Raw genomic sequence first — 18,667 nt, forward strand, 5'->3', positions numbered from 1 at the left:
CTTTCCCTCGGACCCCCCTTAGTAACGCTGCACAGGATCTTTCAGGCTCAGCACAGACTTCTGCTTGTAGCCCCCAGATGGCCAGCGAGACCCTGGTTTCCAACCCTCCTCAGTCTTCTGGAGGGAGAGCCATGGCAGCTCCATTACAGACAGGACCTGCTCTCACAGTTGGACGGCAGGATATGGCATCCCAGCCCAGACAAATTACAGCTATGGGTGTGGCCTCTGAAGAGCCCGACCCTCTACTGATCGGCTGCGATCCTGCTATTATCGAGATGTTACAGAATGCCAGAGCCCCATCGACCAGGAGAATGTATGCTAGTCGCTGGAAGCTGTTTACAGAATGGTGCTGTACCAGGGTGGAGGAACCAGTGTCCTGTTCTGTACCTTCCTTCAGAAACTATTGGACTTCGGTCACTCTGCCTCTACCTTGAAGGTGTATGCCTCAGCCATATCGGCTAACTATTTACACATCGATGGAAAATCGGCAGGGGCCCAATACCTTATCTGTCAATTCTTACAAGGTGTCCGCCAGCTGCATCCCCCCAGGACCATCCGCGCAGCATCCTGGGACCTGCCACTAGTATTATTTGACCTTATGGACCAATCCAGCCTTTTTGCCTAAGGTTTTATCACCCCTTCAGATCAATCAAGCCATCGAGCTGGCGGCCTACTGCCCCCATCCCTTCCAGAATGTGGAGGAGGAGTGAGCAAATCTCCTGTGTCCAGTCCGTTCCCTCAAACGCTATATGTAAGCCTCGGAGCACTACAGGAAGTCAGCCCAGCTGTTTCTGTGAGAAGTCAAAAGGACTTGAATTGTCCAAGCAGAGGCTTTCACACTGGGTTGTGGATATCATCACTCAGGCCTACAAGGGTGTAGGGCTCCCTGTCCCAGAAGGTGTGATATATTCACTCGACCAGAAGTGTCGCCACATCCTGGACTGCGCTGTGAGGCGTCCCCCTGAATGAGATATGTGCAGTTGCTACCTGGTCGTCGCCCTGCACGTTCTCAAGATTTTACAAGGTCAACGTTTCATCCTACCACGCCATGGGCTCTGCCATTCTTCCAGTAGCACTGGTGCATTAATTAGAGGTTAGTAGTGCAATTGTTGGTATGAGTCATCCATACTTTCAACCGTACGGACGGTCTGAAAGGTATGAAGTAGAACGGAAGTTACGAATGTAACTATGGTTCTACGAATACCTGGAAGTCTGTCAGTACTTTCCTGTCACTCTGAACATTTTGGGCGAGAAGATTCTCTGAGACAGTGTGTGGTCTGACGTACGGTTTTACATGAACCGCGGGGCACATCCTCCCACGCTGTCACGTCATTGGCGTGATATTGTTGTTATTATTACTTGACCAACGCGGAGAGCGAGGGATATAATACATACAGTTGAAGTCTGAAGTTTACATACGCTTAGGTTGGAGTCATTAAAACTTGTTTTTCAACCATTCCACAAATTTCTTGTTAACAAACTATAGTTTTGGAAAGTCGGTTAGGACATCTACTTTGTGCATGACACAAGTCATTTTTCCAACAATTGTTTACAGACAGATTATTTCACTTATAATTCACTGTATCACAATTCCAGTGGGTCAGAAGTTTACATACACTAAATTGACTGTGCCTTTTTGGAAAATTCCAGAAAATGATGTCATGGCTTTAGAAGCTTCTGATAGGCTAATTGACATAATTTGAGTCAATTGGAGGTGTACCTGTGGATGTATTTCAAGACTTACCTTCAAACTCAGTGCCTCTTTGCTTGACATCATGGGAAAATCAAAAGAAATCAGCCAAGACCTCAGAAAAAATTGTAAACCTCCACAAGTCTGGTTCATCCTTGGGAGCAATTTCCAAACACCTGAAGGTACCACGCTCATCTGTACAAACAATAGTACGCAAGTATAAACACCATGGGACCATGCAGCCATCATACCGCTCAGGAAGGAGACGCCTTCTGTCTCCTAGAGATTAACGTACTTTGGGGCGAAAAGTGCAAATCAATCTCAGAACAACAGCAAAGGACCTTGTGAAGATGCTGGAGGAAACGGGTACAAAAGTATCTATATCCACATTAAAACGAGTCCTTTATCGACCTAACCTGAAAGGCCGCTCAGCAAGGAAGAAGCCATTGCTCCAAAACCGCCATAAAAACGCCAGACTACGGTTTGCAACTGCACATGAGAACAAAGATCGTACTTTTTGGAGAAATGACCTCTGGTCTGATGAAACAAAAATATAACTATTTGGCCATAATGACCATTGTTATGTTTGGAGGAAAAAGGGGGAGGCTTGCAAGCCCAAGAACACCATCCCAACCGTGAAGCACGAGGGTGGCAGCATCATGTTGTGGGGGTGCTTTTCTGCAGGAGGGATTGGTGCACTTAAATAAAATAGATGGCATTATGAGGAAAGAAAATGATGTGGATATATTGAAGCAACATCTCAAGACATCAGTCAGGAAGTTAAATCTTGGTCGCAAATGGGTCTTCCAAATGGACAATGACCCCAAGCATACTTCCAAAGTTGTGGCAAAATGGCTTAAGGATAACAAAGTCAAGGTATTGGAGTGACCATCACAAAGCCCTGACCTCAATCCTACAGAAAATCTGTGGGCATAACTGAAAAAGAGTGTGCGAGCAAGGAGGCCTACAAACCTGACTCAGTTACACCAGCTCTGTCAGGAGGAATGGGCCAAAATTCACCCAACTTATTGTGGAAGGCTACCTGAAACGTTTGACCCAAGTTTAACAATTTAAAGGTAATGCCACCAAATACTAATTGAGTGTATGTAAACTTCTGACCCACTGGGAATGTGATTAAATAAATAAAAGCTGAAATAAATCATTCTCTCTACTATTATCCTGACATTAAACATTCTTAAAATAACGTGGTATTCCTAACTGACCTAAGACAGGAATATTTACTAGGATTAAATATCAGGAATTGTGAAAAACTGAGTTTAAATGTATTTGGCTAAGGTATGTGTAAACTTCTGACTTAAACTGTACTTTCAACTGTACTGACGGTCTTCCAGGTATTCGTAGAACCATAGTTACATTCTTAACTTCCGTTATGGTATGGGCAGGAAAGTGCTCCGGACAACGAACACAATTGCATTTTATCTATGGCAATATGAATGCACAGAAATACCATGACGAGATCCCGAGGCCCATTTCTTTTAAGGTATCTATGACCAAGAGATGCATATACAGTACCAGTCAAAAGTTTGGACACACCTACTGATTCAAGGTTTATTTGTTGCTATTTTCTACATTGTATAATAATAGGGAAGACATCAAAACTATGCAATAACACATATGGAATCATGTAGTAACCAATAAAGTTAAATGTAAATATATTTTATATTTGAGATTCTTAAAAGTAGCCACCCTTTGCCTTAATGACAGCTTTGCACACTCTTGGCATTATCACAACCAGCTTCACCTGGAATGCTTTTCCAACAGTCTAGAAGAAGTTCCCACAAATGCTGCTTTTCCTTCACTCTGCGGTCCAACTCAACTCCAACCATCTCAATTGGGTTGAGGTCAGGTGATTGTGGAGGCCAGGTCATCTGATGCAGCACTCCATCATTCCCCTTCTTGGTCAAATAGCCCTTACACAGCCTTGAGGTGTGTTGGGTCATTGTCCTGTTGAAAAACAAATGATAGTCCCACTAAGCGCAAACCAGATGGGATGGTGTATCACTGCAGAATGCTGTGGTGACCATGCTGGTTAAATGTGCCTTGAATTCTAAATAAATCAGTGTCACAAGCAAAGCACCCCCACACCTCCTCCTCCATGCGCCACAGTGGGAACCACACACGCGGAGATCATCCGTTCATCTACTCTGCGTCTCACAAAGACATTGCGGTTGGAACCAAAAATCTCAAATTTGGACTCATCAGACCAAAGGACAGATGTCCACCGGTCTAATGTCCATGTTTCTTGGCTCAATCAAGTCTCTTCTTATTGGTGTCCTTTAGTAGTGGTTTCTTTGCAGCAATTCGACCATGAAGGCCTGATTTACAGTCTCCTCTGAACAGTTAATGTTGACATGTGTCTGTTACTTGAACTCTGTGAAGTATTTATTTGGGCTGCAATCTGAGGAGCATTTAACTCTAATGAATTTATCCTCCGCATCAGAGGTAACGCTGGGTCTTCCTTTCCTGTGGCGGTCCTTATGAGAGCCAGTTTTATCATAGCGCTTGATGGTTTGTGTGACTGCACTGGAAGAAACTTTCAAAGTTCTTGAAATTTTTCAAATTGACTGACCTGTAATGATGGACTTCACTTATTTGAGCTGTTCTTGCCATAATATGGACTTGGTCTTTAACCAAATAGTTCTACCTTCTGTATACCACCCCTATCTTGTCACAACACAACTGATTGGCTCAAATTCCACAAATTAACTTTTAACAAGGCACACCTGTTCATTTAAAAGCATTCCAGGTGACTACCTCATGAAGAGAGAATGCAAAGCTGTCATCAAGGCAAAGGGTGGCTACTTTTAAAAATCTCAAATATTTTCATTTAACACTTTTTTGGTTACTACATGATTCCATATGTGTTATTTCATAGTTTTAATGTATTCACTACTATTCTACAATGTAGAAAATAGTAAAAATAAAGAAAAACCCAGGAATGAGTAGGTGTGTCCAAATATTTGACTGGTACTGTATGCATCCCAGTCATGTGAAACTCGTAGATTAGGGACTAAAGAATTTAAATTGACTGATTTCCTCAAATGAATTGTAACTCAGTAAATTCTTTGAATTTTTTGAATGTTGCGTTGATATTTTTGTTCAGAATATATCAGGGGTGTCAAACTCGATCCATGGAGGGCCAAGTGTCCACAGGTTTTTCCTTTCAATCAAGACAACCCAGGTGACAGGAATTCATCAATCAAGTACAAGGGAGGAGCTAAGACCTGCAGACGCTCTACGCGTTTCAAACTTATAAAAGGCACACCCTCGGGTGAATCTCCACGGCCATATTTGTCGTCGGTCCAAATGATTAGCCAAGCAAGGGAAATGTGCAATTTAAGCCCCTTAGCTTTAATAGAGTTAGCGAGTGTACAATTATGTTCCCTTCGGTGCCTGAAATGCCCCATAATTCAATTTGCAATGTTTGTACATCCGCTAAGAAGTCAGCCAAAACTTAAACGTCAATATTGAGTCAACATACAAGTGTAAGTAAAAACGCATGTAAATAAGTTAAATTGTGTTAATGCACAAACACGTCTGGTAATGTTTTTGTTTGGTTAGCTTTTGGAAGTTGTAGAAAACATTTTCCTTCGGAAGTTCCATCTAGACAGGCTAACATTAGTTGGCTCATTAATTTTCTAGCTATCATACAGTAGGTGTATATTGTCACCACCCTGGGTTTCAGTGCTGATATCGACTCTGCCGCTCGAGTATCCTTTTGCGGCACAGTCGATAGCGCGCTGGACTTCGGGCTAGAATGTCGAGGGTTCGAGACCTGCTCCCTGCTGTTTCTTTACATTGGTGTCAGAAGTGGGATCGGACCTTGCATCCACGACAGTGCGTGTGCTTGGCCGGTGAGCGCGTTCCTGTAAGACGCAAGCTAGCGCGAGGACGCGCTCTTTGAAAGGAGGGCGTAGTGTAACAACCCTGAGTTTATAAGCGCTGATATCGACTCTCCCGCTCGAGCATACTTTTTGCGAAACAGTAGATAGCGCGTTGGACTTCAGGCTAGAAGGTCGAGGGGGTGTGTCTTACGTGTTTGGAATGTAGACTCGGCCCTTCATGTAATGAGTTTACACGTGATCTATATTGCTCTTTGACAGAGGTCAATATGGTTAAACCCTGGGTCGGGGTCCAAAGACTTAAGACCCATCCTATCCCCTCCGCCCTCAAATTAAGTGGACACTTCTGATAACGTTTCATGACGTCAGATGAGTATGCACTTGCAGGGTGAGGGAGGAATTATTTTTAAATGGATCGCCCATGGCTGGAAATTCCCTCCTTCATCCCATGATTGTTTTCATCCACCTGTAACTGGTGGATGCTTTGTGCTACAGTCAATTGTGGGCATGTCTGCTTATATTAAATAATTTAATGTACACCTACTGTATGATAGCTAGCAAATATTAGCCTGCCTAGCTGGAACTTCTGAAGGAATTGTCTGCCAAAAGAGAACCAAACATTAACTTTACGAGACGTGTTTGCGCCGTCATGTTAATTAGTAGCACAATTTTACTTATTTGCATTAGTTTTTACTTACACTTGTATGTTGACTTTTCCATTGATGTTTAAGTTTTCGCGGACTTTTCTTAATGGAAGTACAGTCGTCGCGAATTGAATTATGGGGAGTATCAAGCCTCGAAGTGAACATAATTGTACACTCGCAAAGCCGACTGAAACCGTGGGCTTACGTTACAAACTTCAACTTGCTTGGCTAATCATTTGGACCGTCCTCCAAGATGGCGACGTACGTTTACAGCTCAATGCTCCCTACTGAAGCTTTTCTGCGACTTCATTTTTCCCTATACATTTGTCGTAATTACGCATGCGCAATTATTGGGACAATAAAAAAAAAAAGTGAGCAAAATTGGAAAATTAACCAACTGACGTTCGAAAATTAAGGATAACACAAAATACCATGCTATTTGAAACTATGATAACTTATTTTCAGTAGGGTGTGTTACATAGGTCCTCTAAATCCCTATCGCATGCTAGTCAGTGCTGTGACCCTTTTCCAGGACACGACACAGTGACGTCACGCACAGCTGTAAGAAAGCCAAAGCTGCACCCGTTCAACAGCCTAGATTTACGTTATTACTTCTAAACAAAATAGCTTTTTTGGCTTCTCATACGCTTAAAATGATGGTTTGATTCTTGCTTGAACAGTCGCTAAGATTATATTTGGTTATGATCTTGGCAAAATAACTATTTTGGATGGAGAAGTTGTTAGCTAGAATGCTAACGCTCATTGATAGTCTAGCTGAAGAGCCATTTTATTGGTTGAAGTGTTTTTTAAAAAGTATAATGCGGTTAATTTCTGATGACCCAAACATTATATTAAGCAGTACATTAATACGAGCCTTAAAATCCAAAAGTAGTGTGAAATGCACTCATATGCAACATGTAAATAGAGGCTTATTTGCTGGCGTTCTATAAGAACTCCCCCTTGTTCTCCTACCAATTTGCGCTTATCGCCCTCGTGCGGCAATGTTTGCAAACACAGAAAGGGGACTGTACTATGTTTTTCATCAATGCGTGCAGGACTAAAATGGAGGAAATGTCGAAGTGCTATCACTTGTTAAAGCACGAGCCACTCTAGCCAAACGATATCCCCGCGCGTCCTCTTGGCTTGCAATATAATTGGCTAGCTACCAAACATTTCTGCAGGACCATGAGGTTGTGCAAACTATATATTTTTATCCGATTGTAAAATAATAGACCCTACGTAGCAAGTTAGCTAGCTAAATGCTAACTAGATGCTGGGAGAGTTTTGTTACCTTGTTTGTCCCGTACAGTTAGTAAGTTAGCTAGCTGAAATGGTGTGTTTTTTGATGTCTAACTGGTAAAAATGAAGCCCAGCAGTCAGACGCAGTGCAGTATTTTATGTTTCAGTCAGTTGAAGTAGCTAGTGTCGAGGTTTCCAGTGATGGAGCAACATGGTACCCAGCGTAGCTAGCTAGCACTTTTCATCTGTTATTTAGACCCGTTAACTGTTAATTATAATGGTTTCAATACTGATAAACACTTCTTTCTGTTACAGGACTGAGTCTGATCCAGGCTCAATGAAACAGAAAATAGACTCCAATGACACTTGACTGCTTTGCAAGACAAGCAGTTATTCTGTCATGTTAGTTCAATAACACCTGCGTTTTATTCGCCATGACTATGAGATCAACTTTGTTTGCTAATGCAGGATTTAAGCTGGACACAGAGAAACTTGACTTTGACAAATCACACGTGGGAACTGCAAACGTCGTGAATTCCATAACCATCAAGAGAGAATCCTGTGACTTTGTCATTGATGTCCATGACATACATGGGGCAATCCACAAGACTGGAGGGGAGCTCCTCAGCAAAACAAAGCTCCTAGACCAGAATTACATAATTCGGACCCCAGTGGCTGCTCAAAATAAAGCGGAAGGGGCACTGGTTCAAGGCGACAATTGGGAAAGCACAGGGGTGCTGTCATCTTCCGTCAGACAAATGGGGGGTGAGGGGATCCCAATTAAAGGTAAACTCATTCTGAGTGACCGTATGGATAATACAGAGTTGGTTTCAAACAATAACTCCAAGGATGCTGGTACTGATGAGAGCACCAGAGGGGTCTCCCCTGGAGGAGTTGTCAACACTGCATCCATTGAGCTCAGCACAGAGGGCAAGTGGAGAAACATCAGGAAAACCCCTGCTAACCCTCACACACAGGCCACCTGCCTCCAGCAGATTCTCCTGCTTCAGCTGGACTTGATTGAACAACAGCAACAACAGCTGCAGTCCAAGGACAAGGAGATAGATGAGCTGAAAGCGGACAAAGAGACGGTATGCACGTTATCTGGAAGTGTCTAATTGTTTTTAGATGACAGTAAGTCTGTCATTTCTTTAGAACCAAATCATTTATAAAAACATGTCTGCATACACAGTTGCTGGCGCGTATTGAGCGTATGGAGCGCCGTTTGCAGCTGACGAGGAAAGACCCACGTGATAAGCGCCTATTTCAGCCGCTAGAGCCCTGGACCCCAGATAAAGAGGACCTGTGGGATCTAGAAGTGGGTGACAGCCCCCAGACTCCCACCCCTAGGTCACTCCCCTTCAGCCGAGGAGGCAAAGGCCTCAAAAGGTAACACATCCCAAATACTACAATGCATTCACTTCTTAGTCAAACTATCTTTCATTCACTAATATCTCTGCTCTGCCCATGCAGGAAATTCTGCTTCCTGGACTCCAAAATCCAGAAGTCACGAGGAGGCAAAGGCTCCAAGTTCGCCGCCTCTAAGTCAGAGTGTGGAGCTGGCTCTCCACATCAGAGGGAGCTGCGCAATAAAGAGACCCCAGAAAAGACTGGGTTTGGTCGGTCAGCGGTAGAGAGGGGTACTCTGCAATCGAGCAATGAGGACCCGGAGCTCACCGCTCGGATGGAGGAGCTCCCTTTCATGTCGACTACTGAGATGTACCTGTGTCGTTGGCATCAGCCTCCCCCCTCCCCCCAGCGCGAGCCATCGCCATCCCCAAAGAAAGAGGAGGTTGTGGCCAGTGAGTAGACCCACCACACAAGCCAGTTTTTCAGTTCTAAGTGTAAAGCTGTGTAGTATTGCTTCACAATGAAGTAGAAATCCAAGTAGAGTCATAATTAGGCTCATGTCTCTTACAGAATTATGTGAACCCTTTGGAAATACCTGGATTTCTGCATAAATTGGTCATCAAATTTGATTTGATCTTCATCTAGGTCACAACAATAGACAGCTTGCTTAAACTAATAACACACAATTATATGTTTTCATGTCTTTATTGAACACACTGTAAACATTCAGTGTAGGGTGGAAAAGTATGTGAACCCTTGGATTTAATAACTAGTTGACTCTCCTTTGGCAACAGTAAACTCAACCAAACGTTTTCTGCAGTTGTGGATCAGACGTGGATCAGACCTGAACAACGGTCAGGAGGAATTTTGGACCATTCATCTTTACACAACTGTTTCAGTTCAGCAATATTCTTAGGATGTCTGGTGTGAACCGCTCTCGAGGTCATGCCACAACATTTTAAATCGGGTTGAGGTCAGGACTGACTGGGCCACTCCAGAAGGCGTATTTTCTTCTGTTTAACCATTCTGTTGTTGATTTGCTTCTGTGTCCTGTTGCATGACCCAACTTCTGTTGAGCTTCAATTGGCAGACAGATAGCCTTGTGTGTTCCTTCCAAACAACTCAACTTTAGTTTAATCTGTCCACAGAATATTTTGCCAAAAGCGGTATGGAACATCCAGGTGCTCTTTTGCGAGCTTCAGACGTGCAGCAATGGTTTTCTTGGACAGCAGTGGCTTCTTCTGTGGTGTCTTCCCATGAACACCATGAACACCATTCTTGTTTAGTGTTTTGCGTATCGTAGACTCGTCAACAGAGATGTAAGCATTTTCCAGAGTTTTCTGTTGGGTGTTAGCTGACTCTACGATTCTTCTTAACTTAACTTCTTAACATTGAGCATTCTGTACTGTGCTCTTGCAGTCATCTTTGCAGGACGGCCACTCCTAGGGAGAGAAGCAACAGTGCTGAACTTTCTCCATTTGTAGACAATTTGTCTTACCGTGGACTGATGAACATCAAGGCTTTTAGAGATATTTTTGTAACTCTTTCCAGCTTTATGCAAGTCAACAATTGTTAATCTTAGGTCTTCTGAGATCTTTTGTTCGAGGCATGGTTCACATCAGGCAATGCTTCTTGTGAATGGCAAACTCATTCTGTGAGTTTTTATAGGGCTAGGCAGCTCTAACCAACATTTCCAATCTCGTCTTATTGATTGGACTCCAGGTTAGCTGACTCCTTCTCCAAAAGCTAATTGGAGTCAGCCATTAGCCTAGGGGTTCACATACTTTTTTTGACCTACACTGTGAATGTTTAAATTATGTATTCAATATAGACAAGAAAAATACAATTTGTGTTATTAGTTTAAGAACACTGTTTGTCTATTGTTGTGACTTAGATGATCAGATCAAATTTGATGACCAATTTATGCAGAAATCCAAAGTAATTCCAAAGGGTTCACATACCTTTTCTTGCCACTGTATACACTGTTCTGTCTTCCAGTCCCCTCTTGGAGGGAAAACATTATGGAGCCCTTGGAGGAGGAAGCTGCCAGTGTCATCCCAGAGGTGAGAGAGGAGAGCGCACAGGCTATACAATTACAGAATTGTATAGAGATAAAGTATTACCACACTATTCACCTCACCCATTTGTCCATGCAAATGGTCCTTAACCACATCAACCATGTTTTTGTGTTATTATACCAAGATGTTGGACGACAGTGTCTTTTTGAAGCGACATGCAAAGCTGGAGTTGGATGAGAAGAGGAGAAAAAGGTACAAATGGGTTTTACGACTTTGAAGTTAATCTCAATGCCTCATGAACCATCTTTATCCTCACGCACTAAGGTTCCTTTTGTTTTTTGTGTAATTCAATCTTGATTTACTACATTGAGCCACCAGCTTTTTCATCCTTTCCTTGCGCTCTCATCTTCCCTCCGTAACTGTCCTGTTTTTTGTAGATGGGACATTCAGCGTATCCGCGAGCAGCGCATGTTTCAGCGTCTGCAGCAGCGCATGAACAAGAAGAAGGGGATCCAGGAAAGTGAGCCAGAGGTCTCGTCGTTTTACCCGGACACTGAAGATGGTATGACTGGCCACTTCATCTGCTGTGTAAACATGTTGTTTTCTCAGAACCATGATGTTGCACCACATTTAATACTGTCATTTAGTTGCAAAAGTTTTCTGAGCGACGTTTTCATTGCACGCAGACACTCTTGATCCCTTTTCTTTCCCTTCTCTAGTCGAGTCCATAATCATCACCCCTTTCCTGCCTGTGGTGGCCTTTGGCCGGCCATTGCCGAAGCTCACTCAACAGTAAGTCTTTGTATTTATGATTTCCACCACCAGTAGTTCTGTCTCTCTCCCTCTCTCTCTCTCTCTGCAACACTTGTTGTAGTTTCAGTTCAACATGCCGGAATCATCTTATCATGGCACCCTTTTCCAAGCACCTGGTCCAAACACACACAAATGCATAGATTTATCTTTCATGCAAAGGATATAGTTTGTGATATACCATTCATATGCAGAGATGTCATTTATCAATTTTTTATTATTTTTTTGTCCCGTTTTGACATTTTCCTATAGGTTAATTTTTTTGTTCGGCTTGTCGCTGGACTTTTCTTTGTACAGTGAGTTAGGGGATAAGTTAGGAATGTAAATCATTACGCCCACTAGCTTGAGTTCATCCATTACTATGCATAATTTATTTTTCAAGATGGTACCATGGTGCAGGTGGCGGGGCAGGGCGAGTTTCACAGAAAGACCTTTCATCAAAATGCAAGTATTTATTCTTCCCCATAAGTATGTCTTTTAAGTTAAGTAAACTGAACATTTGTCGCCCAAAACACTCGTCTCAAAGTCAATAATTTTCTTGCCTTTTCTTTCCTCTGGTCTCAAAGAAGATGATTTAGAAAAACAGGTTAATATGAATGCACACTGGTGTAATTTCAAAAAGGGTCTCATGAATGATTGCTAATGCCATTTTGAAGACATGGTGAGGGACTTAACATAGAATCTGAAGGGGTAAATATTGATACTGGATATTTAAATACCAGTAGTTTTGCTAATCCTTTAAAGAAAATTGACAAAAAATACATATATACAATAATGCACTTTCCTAGATAAGAAATGTTACACATTTGTCCATTCCAACAGTCATTAATATTAATATTATTATTAACATGTCTGCATGCTGAAAACAATTTACACATGATGTGCCAATTGAATGATAACCCAATGTGAAATGCTTTTCATGTTACAGGGGTCCTATTTTCCCGGTGACCTTCCGCTTTCCCTGATTTCTCCAGTCAACTTTTCAATTGCTGAATTGTGTCTTCCTCTGTAGGAACTTTGACCTGCCTTGGCTTGACGAGCGAAGCCGCTGCCGCATTGAGGTGCCCAAGAAACACACACCACACCGGACTTGTCGGAAGTGAGGTGGTATCTGCGTGTCATGCAAAAGAAAGAGAGAGAGAGCGCACCCTTCCTTTACCACATGTGAAAAGTTTAATTTTGTGGGTTTAGGCTATCAGTGGTGTAGCATGCACCACTCTCAGTAGTCTGTGGGAAAGTAAACCACTGTCTTCCCGTGTGGTTACTTGCCAGCTGGCCTGGAGAAGGAGCTGCTGGAGATAAAGAAAATGGCTACCAAATTGGTTAGCTATTGTAAATTAGGTGCCCAATCTACTCAAAAGGAATGAAAAGCTGCCCCCCCTTAGATAACAGACCCCCTACTAACAATTAAGTGATTATAAGGTAAAACACAACTGTTACTTAATGTCTGTAGTAAGTAACTATTTAGTAATAAGCATGTTCTGTGAAGCAAACCTGGGGAGCACAAACATTTTCCAAATGTTTTGGAATTCGGTGTAATGTAATACTTAATTACTGCATCATCACTAAAATGTGTAACTTTTTATTATAACTACATTATTACATAGTTGTCAACCTGACTTACCCTTTAGATCCCAGTCCCCAAGTTAAGAGAAGTGATATTTTCTGATTTGACTGAATGGCAGTGCTTGAATTGTACGATATGCACATTGCTACAACTAACCCTGTATGCTGGAAGCTCCATTGGCATTTACATGCTCAGTGTTTTGCTTAGACTGAAACTCTGAACTATTTGCTCTGTCTGTGTATTAACTGTAATAATATTTCCTTGTGTGGACACCGCTTCAAGCGAAAGGTTTTATTATTGTGCACTAAAGTGTGGATATATGTTTGATCCTCACTCTGCATGTATGTTTAATCACAAATGCAGTAAATATGAGATAAATGTCCTCTTCTGATGCTAAAATGTGTCCATACTTTGCATCATGAAGAGAAGTTGGTTGTTTGAGTACTTCTTGGCAGAAAAAATTGTCTGTTAAATTAATTTGAGAACCATGGGTCTTCTACAGTATGCTTCTTTTTCCCCCAAGATTTTATCATGCAAGTTTGCATGGTCTTTTTTGAGGTGACAAATCTGTTCCAAGCGATATCAACTATCAGCATATTAAACATTTCCGCCGAGTACAATTCCCGAGGAGAGTAATATCTGATTTAATTTCGAAAGCATGACTCTGGCTGCATTATTCAAAAAGCACTGCTTTGTTTCTAGAACATTCTCTGTGAGGAATTTGCTCGTGTTTTTCATTTAAGATGTTTTTTTCCCCCATTACATCACAATAAATTGCAGTAGACAACTGAGGTTTAGAAAACATGGGTTGGCATTAGAGTAGCCTAATCAGCTAGAGCACTCAAACTTAATGCTGGGTGTTTTCCTTCTCTTAAATGCTAGCTATATCTAACGATATTGGCATCGAGCAGCTGGCGATGTTAAGCTTGTGTTCTGTCATGTGTTATCGCGTCAACATTTTTACTTTTGGCTCAATGGCTTCCTGGCTCTCCGACGCTACAGACCGCAAAATTGTTCTTCTGTACATAGCTTTCAGGAACAAATGTAAATATGAAATACATGGCTTATTTTTGTATTATTTAAATGTTTGTGTTGAGTACATTCAATATTGTTCTATGATAATTGATTGTATGTTGACGAAATAATTTACAAAAGTTTGTTTTGGAATAAAAATAAAATTTGAGCTTAATCTTCAATTCTCAATTTGTAGATTGACAATGGTAGGCCATATCCATGAGAGAAATGTAGTGAAAAAAAACAAGTTTCCCCAATAGTATAATTGAGTTTGAACATCATGGGCATGTAAGCCCACACCATGAAACTATGTGAATCTAGTGGTTAAAAAACCTCTAAACAAGGTTAAACCGTGGGAGTTTAGTGTATTACCACTACATAAATGAGATTGAGCTAGTTAGCCAAATGTTGTAGTCATGGGGGTTAGAGAATCTAAATTAGCACAGTTTTAGGTATTGAAGACAGACCCCTTACTGTCAAATGTAAAAACAAAAAGTTTATTCAATAAAGGCAAAATAGGAATTTCTTATACAAATCACCACACCTTCCATCAACATTACATTGATTATCAAACTCAATGACTACAGTCCTAGGATAGAAAGGCTATTTCAGTTTTACCAGGCACCATCAAGTGAGTGCCCCCTTTTTGGACATTTGACATGGAAAGATTTGCCAAACGGTAGACATTTTACCCCACTTAAGTATTTTTGTTGAATCCATTTAACTCAAAGGACGTTACGATAATGGTATTGTTGAAACCTCAACCCCTATGTTATTCAAAGTCACCAAGTAAATAAAAAGCAAGCAACTAACAGTAAAACCATTACTAAATCATGTTAATGTTATCTGGCAATGTGTACTGTATGCCTGCACACCACTAAAAGTTGAGATTATGTACAAATGTAATGATACTTGTACATCAAATATACAACATTTTTACTTTAATAGGATAGTCTAATGATTTTAAAGTGAATTTAGTGTGTAACGCATGCCTCTGGGTGTATTTAAACTCCATTAAAATATACTCCCTAAAGAGAATCCTTCATTTTTAAGAGAACAATTGTATGGATAATGATTCTGATCCGTCATTGATTAAAGATAACATACTGCAAGCGAAAAAATACCTGCAACAAAAAAGCTATATACCAAAACAGAGTTCTCACTGAAACCCTTCAGTGTTCCTCTACTTCTGTTCCCCAAATAAATCTATGTACAGAGATTTGAGTTGCTGAGTACATGTGTATCTGTATTAACGCCAGGCAGCCAAAGTGCTGTTGTGTGACAGTTTTTCCACGCTCAGTCTCTCCTGAGGTTATTCAGTCTCTCCTCAAGGTCAGCATCTGCATCTGCCAGGGCTGGCTGGGGTTCAGCTTTCTTCCCACCTGCTACAGAGAGGCTACCTCCCGTGGATGGCAGATCTAAATGAACAGGAAGGAAATCAAATCAATCAGTATTCATAGGAATCTTGATGAAGAGACATCCAGCTTTATCACTACTACAACATTTTACTGAATGCAGTTGTAAATTTGACTAACTGCAAGCGCAATAATGTTCCTTACTTGAGAGTTCGTCAGAGAGATTGAGACCCAGCTCGTCCAACACTTGGGACACAACAGCATCACTAAATAAAACAGAATGAGAGTTAGTGTTTCCATAGATTTACCAGCTAACATAAGTATGCCAAAAAATATGAATAGTACAAACTAATATGACATTCACAAATAACGTTGTGATCAAATTGAGGTAGTACTGGCTTTGGTTTTGAGATTTAAATGATTTGGCTGGAGATTTGTGTCATGAACCCCCTACCTCTCTTCTTCATCATCCTCATCACCCATGGCATCGTCTATGGCATCATTCATCATCTCCTCCTTCATGTCCATGATCTCACTCTGTCGCTCAAACTCCATCATGATCTTCTGAATCTGTGGCAACTTCATCTGTGTAGGGGAAGTGAACATATGATGTAAGCCAATAGAATGTATTGGCACAATTCACTGGTAACAAGAATGACTACAAATATTTTGGGTTATTAATAGTGTTTTACAGTTCTACTGGCAAGTTATCTTAAACAGAATTGGATTGTGCTTAACAGGAATCAATCAAATGATACAATGAAACGATCACCTGTCTGTTCATGGTAGCCATTGCTTTGGTGACACCTTTCATTGCTTGTGCCATGCTGTTGTTTGACTTGAGGGTCTGGATCTTTAGACTGACTGCTTGGATATTTGCCTTCATCATAATGAATTTCTTCACATAGTGTCTTGTACGAACCAAGTCCTTCGCCATGATCTTCACAGCATCCTGTAATGGGAACAGAGGAGTGAGAATACACATATTTTTTTTAAGCATCAAGACTTTTCCCCTTTACAGCATCTTATCTCAAATCAAATTTATTTATATAGCCCTTCTTACATCAGCTGATATCTCAAAGTGCTGTACAGAAACCCAGCCTAAAATCCCAAACAGCAAGCAATGCAGGTGTAGAAGCACCTCCTTATTTTCTCACCATCTGTCCCTGTTTGGCCATTTTCTTAATGTCAGCTATGATTTTCTTCTCCTGCTGCTCCAGTCTTTGTCGCTCTCTGTCCAGATCTCTCATGGCCCGAGTCAGTGCCCTCTGGTTTTGCCTCAACATCTCCTCCGGGGTCTTCCTCTTCCCAAACAGGAACTCCATCTAAGGAACAAAAACAGAAAATACAAACAATCCAAATCTAACTCTCTCGTCAGTCATTATTAATTACAATGTGCCAGTTTTTCCCCAGAAGAGGCACACATTTTAGGTATGTTTTATGCATACGTTTTGTTCGCGCCTAAACAAATTCTTGTTTATAGCTAATGTAGATAGCCAACTTCTCATTATATAAATTTACTGTAGCTAGACCCTGATTAAACTGCTTTTTAACATTCAAAATTAAAGGACAATTCCACCACTTTTCAACCTCATATTCATTATCTCTAGCACCATGCCAGTGTCTAAATGGGCGGCAGGTAACCGAAAGGTTGCTGGATCGAATCCCCGAGCTGACAAAGTAAAAATCTGTCGTTCTGCCCCTGAGCAAGGCAGTTAACCTTTAATTAAATTAAACAAATTAAAAAAGGCCCGTTTTTATGATCTGTGGTTAAAAAATAAGGTCTTAAATGCTTCACTGTGACATCACATGGTAGAATTAATAGTGCTTTCAAGACAACTGGGAACTCAAAAAATATTAACGAGATCAAATCATGACGTAAGTCATTTTCAGGTCGTTAAGCGAAAGCTCTAATAAAATGCCCAAATTTCCAACTTGGATGACCGTTCAAAACTATTTTTCTTCCAGTAGAAGTTCGTTTTGTCCCTTGAGTTTCCAGTTCTCTTGAACGCACTGAAGTCGGAGATTTCCGAGTTGTTTGAACGGGACATCTTTCTAGAGCTCCAACTTTCCGACCTGAAGATCGCTGATGTCATGATTTGACACAGCCCCCCCCCCCCCCCCCGAGTTCCCAGTTGTCTTGAAAGCACCATTAAAGTTAATTGACAAAACCTGCAACGAGTTTCTAGCCATTGGGAGGATATTTTCCTGCTCCACATGTCACCACGAATCTCATATGGTGCTTTTAATGCTGCGTTCAAAACAACTGGGAACTCGGGAAAAAACGAGCTACGATTGGGAAAATCTATTTTAACGGCTATCCAACTCGGATTCCAACTCGGGCCTCTTTCTTGAGCTCCGACTTTCCGACCTGAAGATCACTGACGTCATGATTTGACCTCATATCCGAGTTCCCAGTTGGTTTGAACAGGGCAATAGTGTTTGAAAATAATGCTGTAACTTTCAATGTCAACTGGTAGAACTTCTTTTTTTTTTTCAAGAGAAATGCGCCGTTTTCACATATGTATACATTGTTATTCTGCAGTAGATCATGAAAATGAGGTTAAAGTTGTGAAATTGCTCTTTAAGGTTATTGATCGGATTCTAATAATTCAACAGGCATATGCATAACTGAGACTGATTACGCTACTCTGGTGAGTAGACTTTTAAACCACAGAGTATTGTCTTTGTTTAAACTATTGTGCTTGTTTCCTTGCTAGTTTAGTAACAAGCTAACTAACATTAGCTGCTAGAAGCTAAGAAGTTGAGTCATAGTAACAAATTAAATGTATTGGTCACATGCTTAGTTATTCCATGTTAGCTTACCGTGTATGAGGTCTTTCGTGTGACTGTTTATATCACGATAATGACAATTTCAAAGGAAAATACTGTTTGAGAGTTCTTCAAAGGTTTTAATTCGGGAATAGTCTACCTATTTGTTTTCTTTCATATACTTCCGCATAAAGATATCTCCACTTCCATCCCAGCAGGATATGACGTAATAAAGAGTTTGAGTCATAAATGCTACTGGTTCGTTTGTTTTGAAAGGAGACTTTTGCCGTTTCTGTCCCGGTTAGGCAGTGCCACTTAAGTCGTTAAATTACTAATATTCACTGC

General features: G+C 41.2%; 2 protein-coding genes across 5 annotated transcripts; one reads left to right on the forward strand and one right to left on the reverse strand.

Annotated features, from left to right (window-relative positions):
• The first annotated feature begins 6,711 nt into the window (after window positions 1–6,711).
• On the forward strand, window positions 6,712–14,377 carry LOC129847396 (male-specific lethal 1-like 1). Of its 4 annotated transcripts, XM_055915384.1 has the most exons (10): window positions 6,765–7,387; window positions 7,752–8,527; window positions 8,629–8,825; window positions 8,910–9,238; window positions 10,785–10,849; window positions 10,989–11,056; window positions 11,242–11,366; window positions 11,524–11,596; window positions 11,997–12,058; window positions 12,627–12,717. In XM_055915384.1, coding segments are annotated over exons 2-10 (1,578 nt in total). In that variant the 5' UTR covers window positions 6,765–7,387; window positions 7,752–7,870; the 3' UTR covers window positions 12,629–12,717. The 4 variants fall into 4 exon arrangements, with proteins under 4 accessions (XP_055771260.1, XP_055771359.1, XP_055771287.1 ...); XM_055915285.1 differs by lacking the exon at window positions 6,765–7,387 and adding an exon at window positions 6,712–6,758 and having other exon boundaries at window positions 11,997–12,720; XM_055915312.1 differs by lacking the exon at window positions 11,997–12,058 and having other exon boundaries at window positions 12,627–14,377.
• A 294-nt stretch (window positions 14,378–14,671) lies between these two features.
• On the reverse strand, window positions 14,672–18,549 carry LOC129847960 (charged multivesicular body protein 2a-like). Its single transcript, XM_055915555.1, has 6 exons — window positions 18,377–18,549; window positions 16,708–16,875; window positions 16,323–16,502; window positions 16,005–16,135; window positions 15,755–15,816; window positions 14,672–15,613 (listed from the first exon to the last, which is right to left on the reverse strand). The coding sequence occupies exons 2-6, from the start codon at window positions 16,873–16,875 to the stop codon at window positions 15,492–15,494; spliced, it is 663 nt and encodes a 220-aa protein (XP_055771530.1). The 5' UTR covers window positions 18,377–18,549; the 3' UTR covers window positions 14,672–15,491.
• Window positions 18,550–18,667: the final 118 nt, after the last annotated feature.

This window comes from Salvelinus fontinalis, chromosome 1 (assembly GCF_029448725.1).
Source record: "Salvelinus fontinalis isolate EN_2023a chromosome 1, ASM2944872v1, whole genome shotgun sequence".
Classification (NCBI taxonomy): Eukaryota; Metazoa; Chordata; class Actinopteri; order Salmoniformes; family Salmonidae; genus Salvelinus; species Salvelinus fontinalis.

Excerpts from the sequence above, each read along its gene's own strand:
- LOC129847960 (XM_055915555.1), bottom strand. The coding sequence starts at position 16,875 with ATGGAGTTCCTGTTTGGGAAGAGGAAGACCCCGGAGGAGATGTTGAGG. Across the intron at positions 16,136-16,322 it reads TGGCTACCATGAACAGACAG|ATGAAGTTGCCACAGATTCA; the intron begins GTGATCGTTTCA and ends TCCCCTACACAG. Across the intron at positions 15,614-15,754 it reads TCTCTCTGACGAACTCTCAA|ATCTGCCATCCACGGGAGGT; the intron begins GTAAGGAACATT and ends CTGTTCATTTAG.
- LOC129847396 (XM_055915285.1), top strand. The coding sequence starts at position 7,871 with ATGACTATGAGATCAACTTTGTTTGCTAATGCAGGATTTAAGCTGGAC. Across the intron at positions 8,528-8,628 it reads TGAAAGCGGACAAAGAGACG|TTGCTGGCGCGTATTGAGCG; the intron begins GTATGCACGTTA and ends CTGCATACACAG. Across the intron at positions 11,597-11,996 it reads TTGCCGAAGCTCACTCAACA|ATGGTACCATGGTGCAGGTG; the intron begins GTAAGTCTTTGT and ends TTATTTTTCAAG.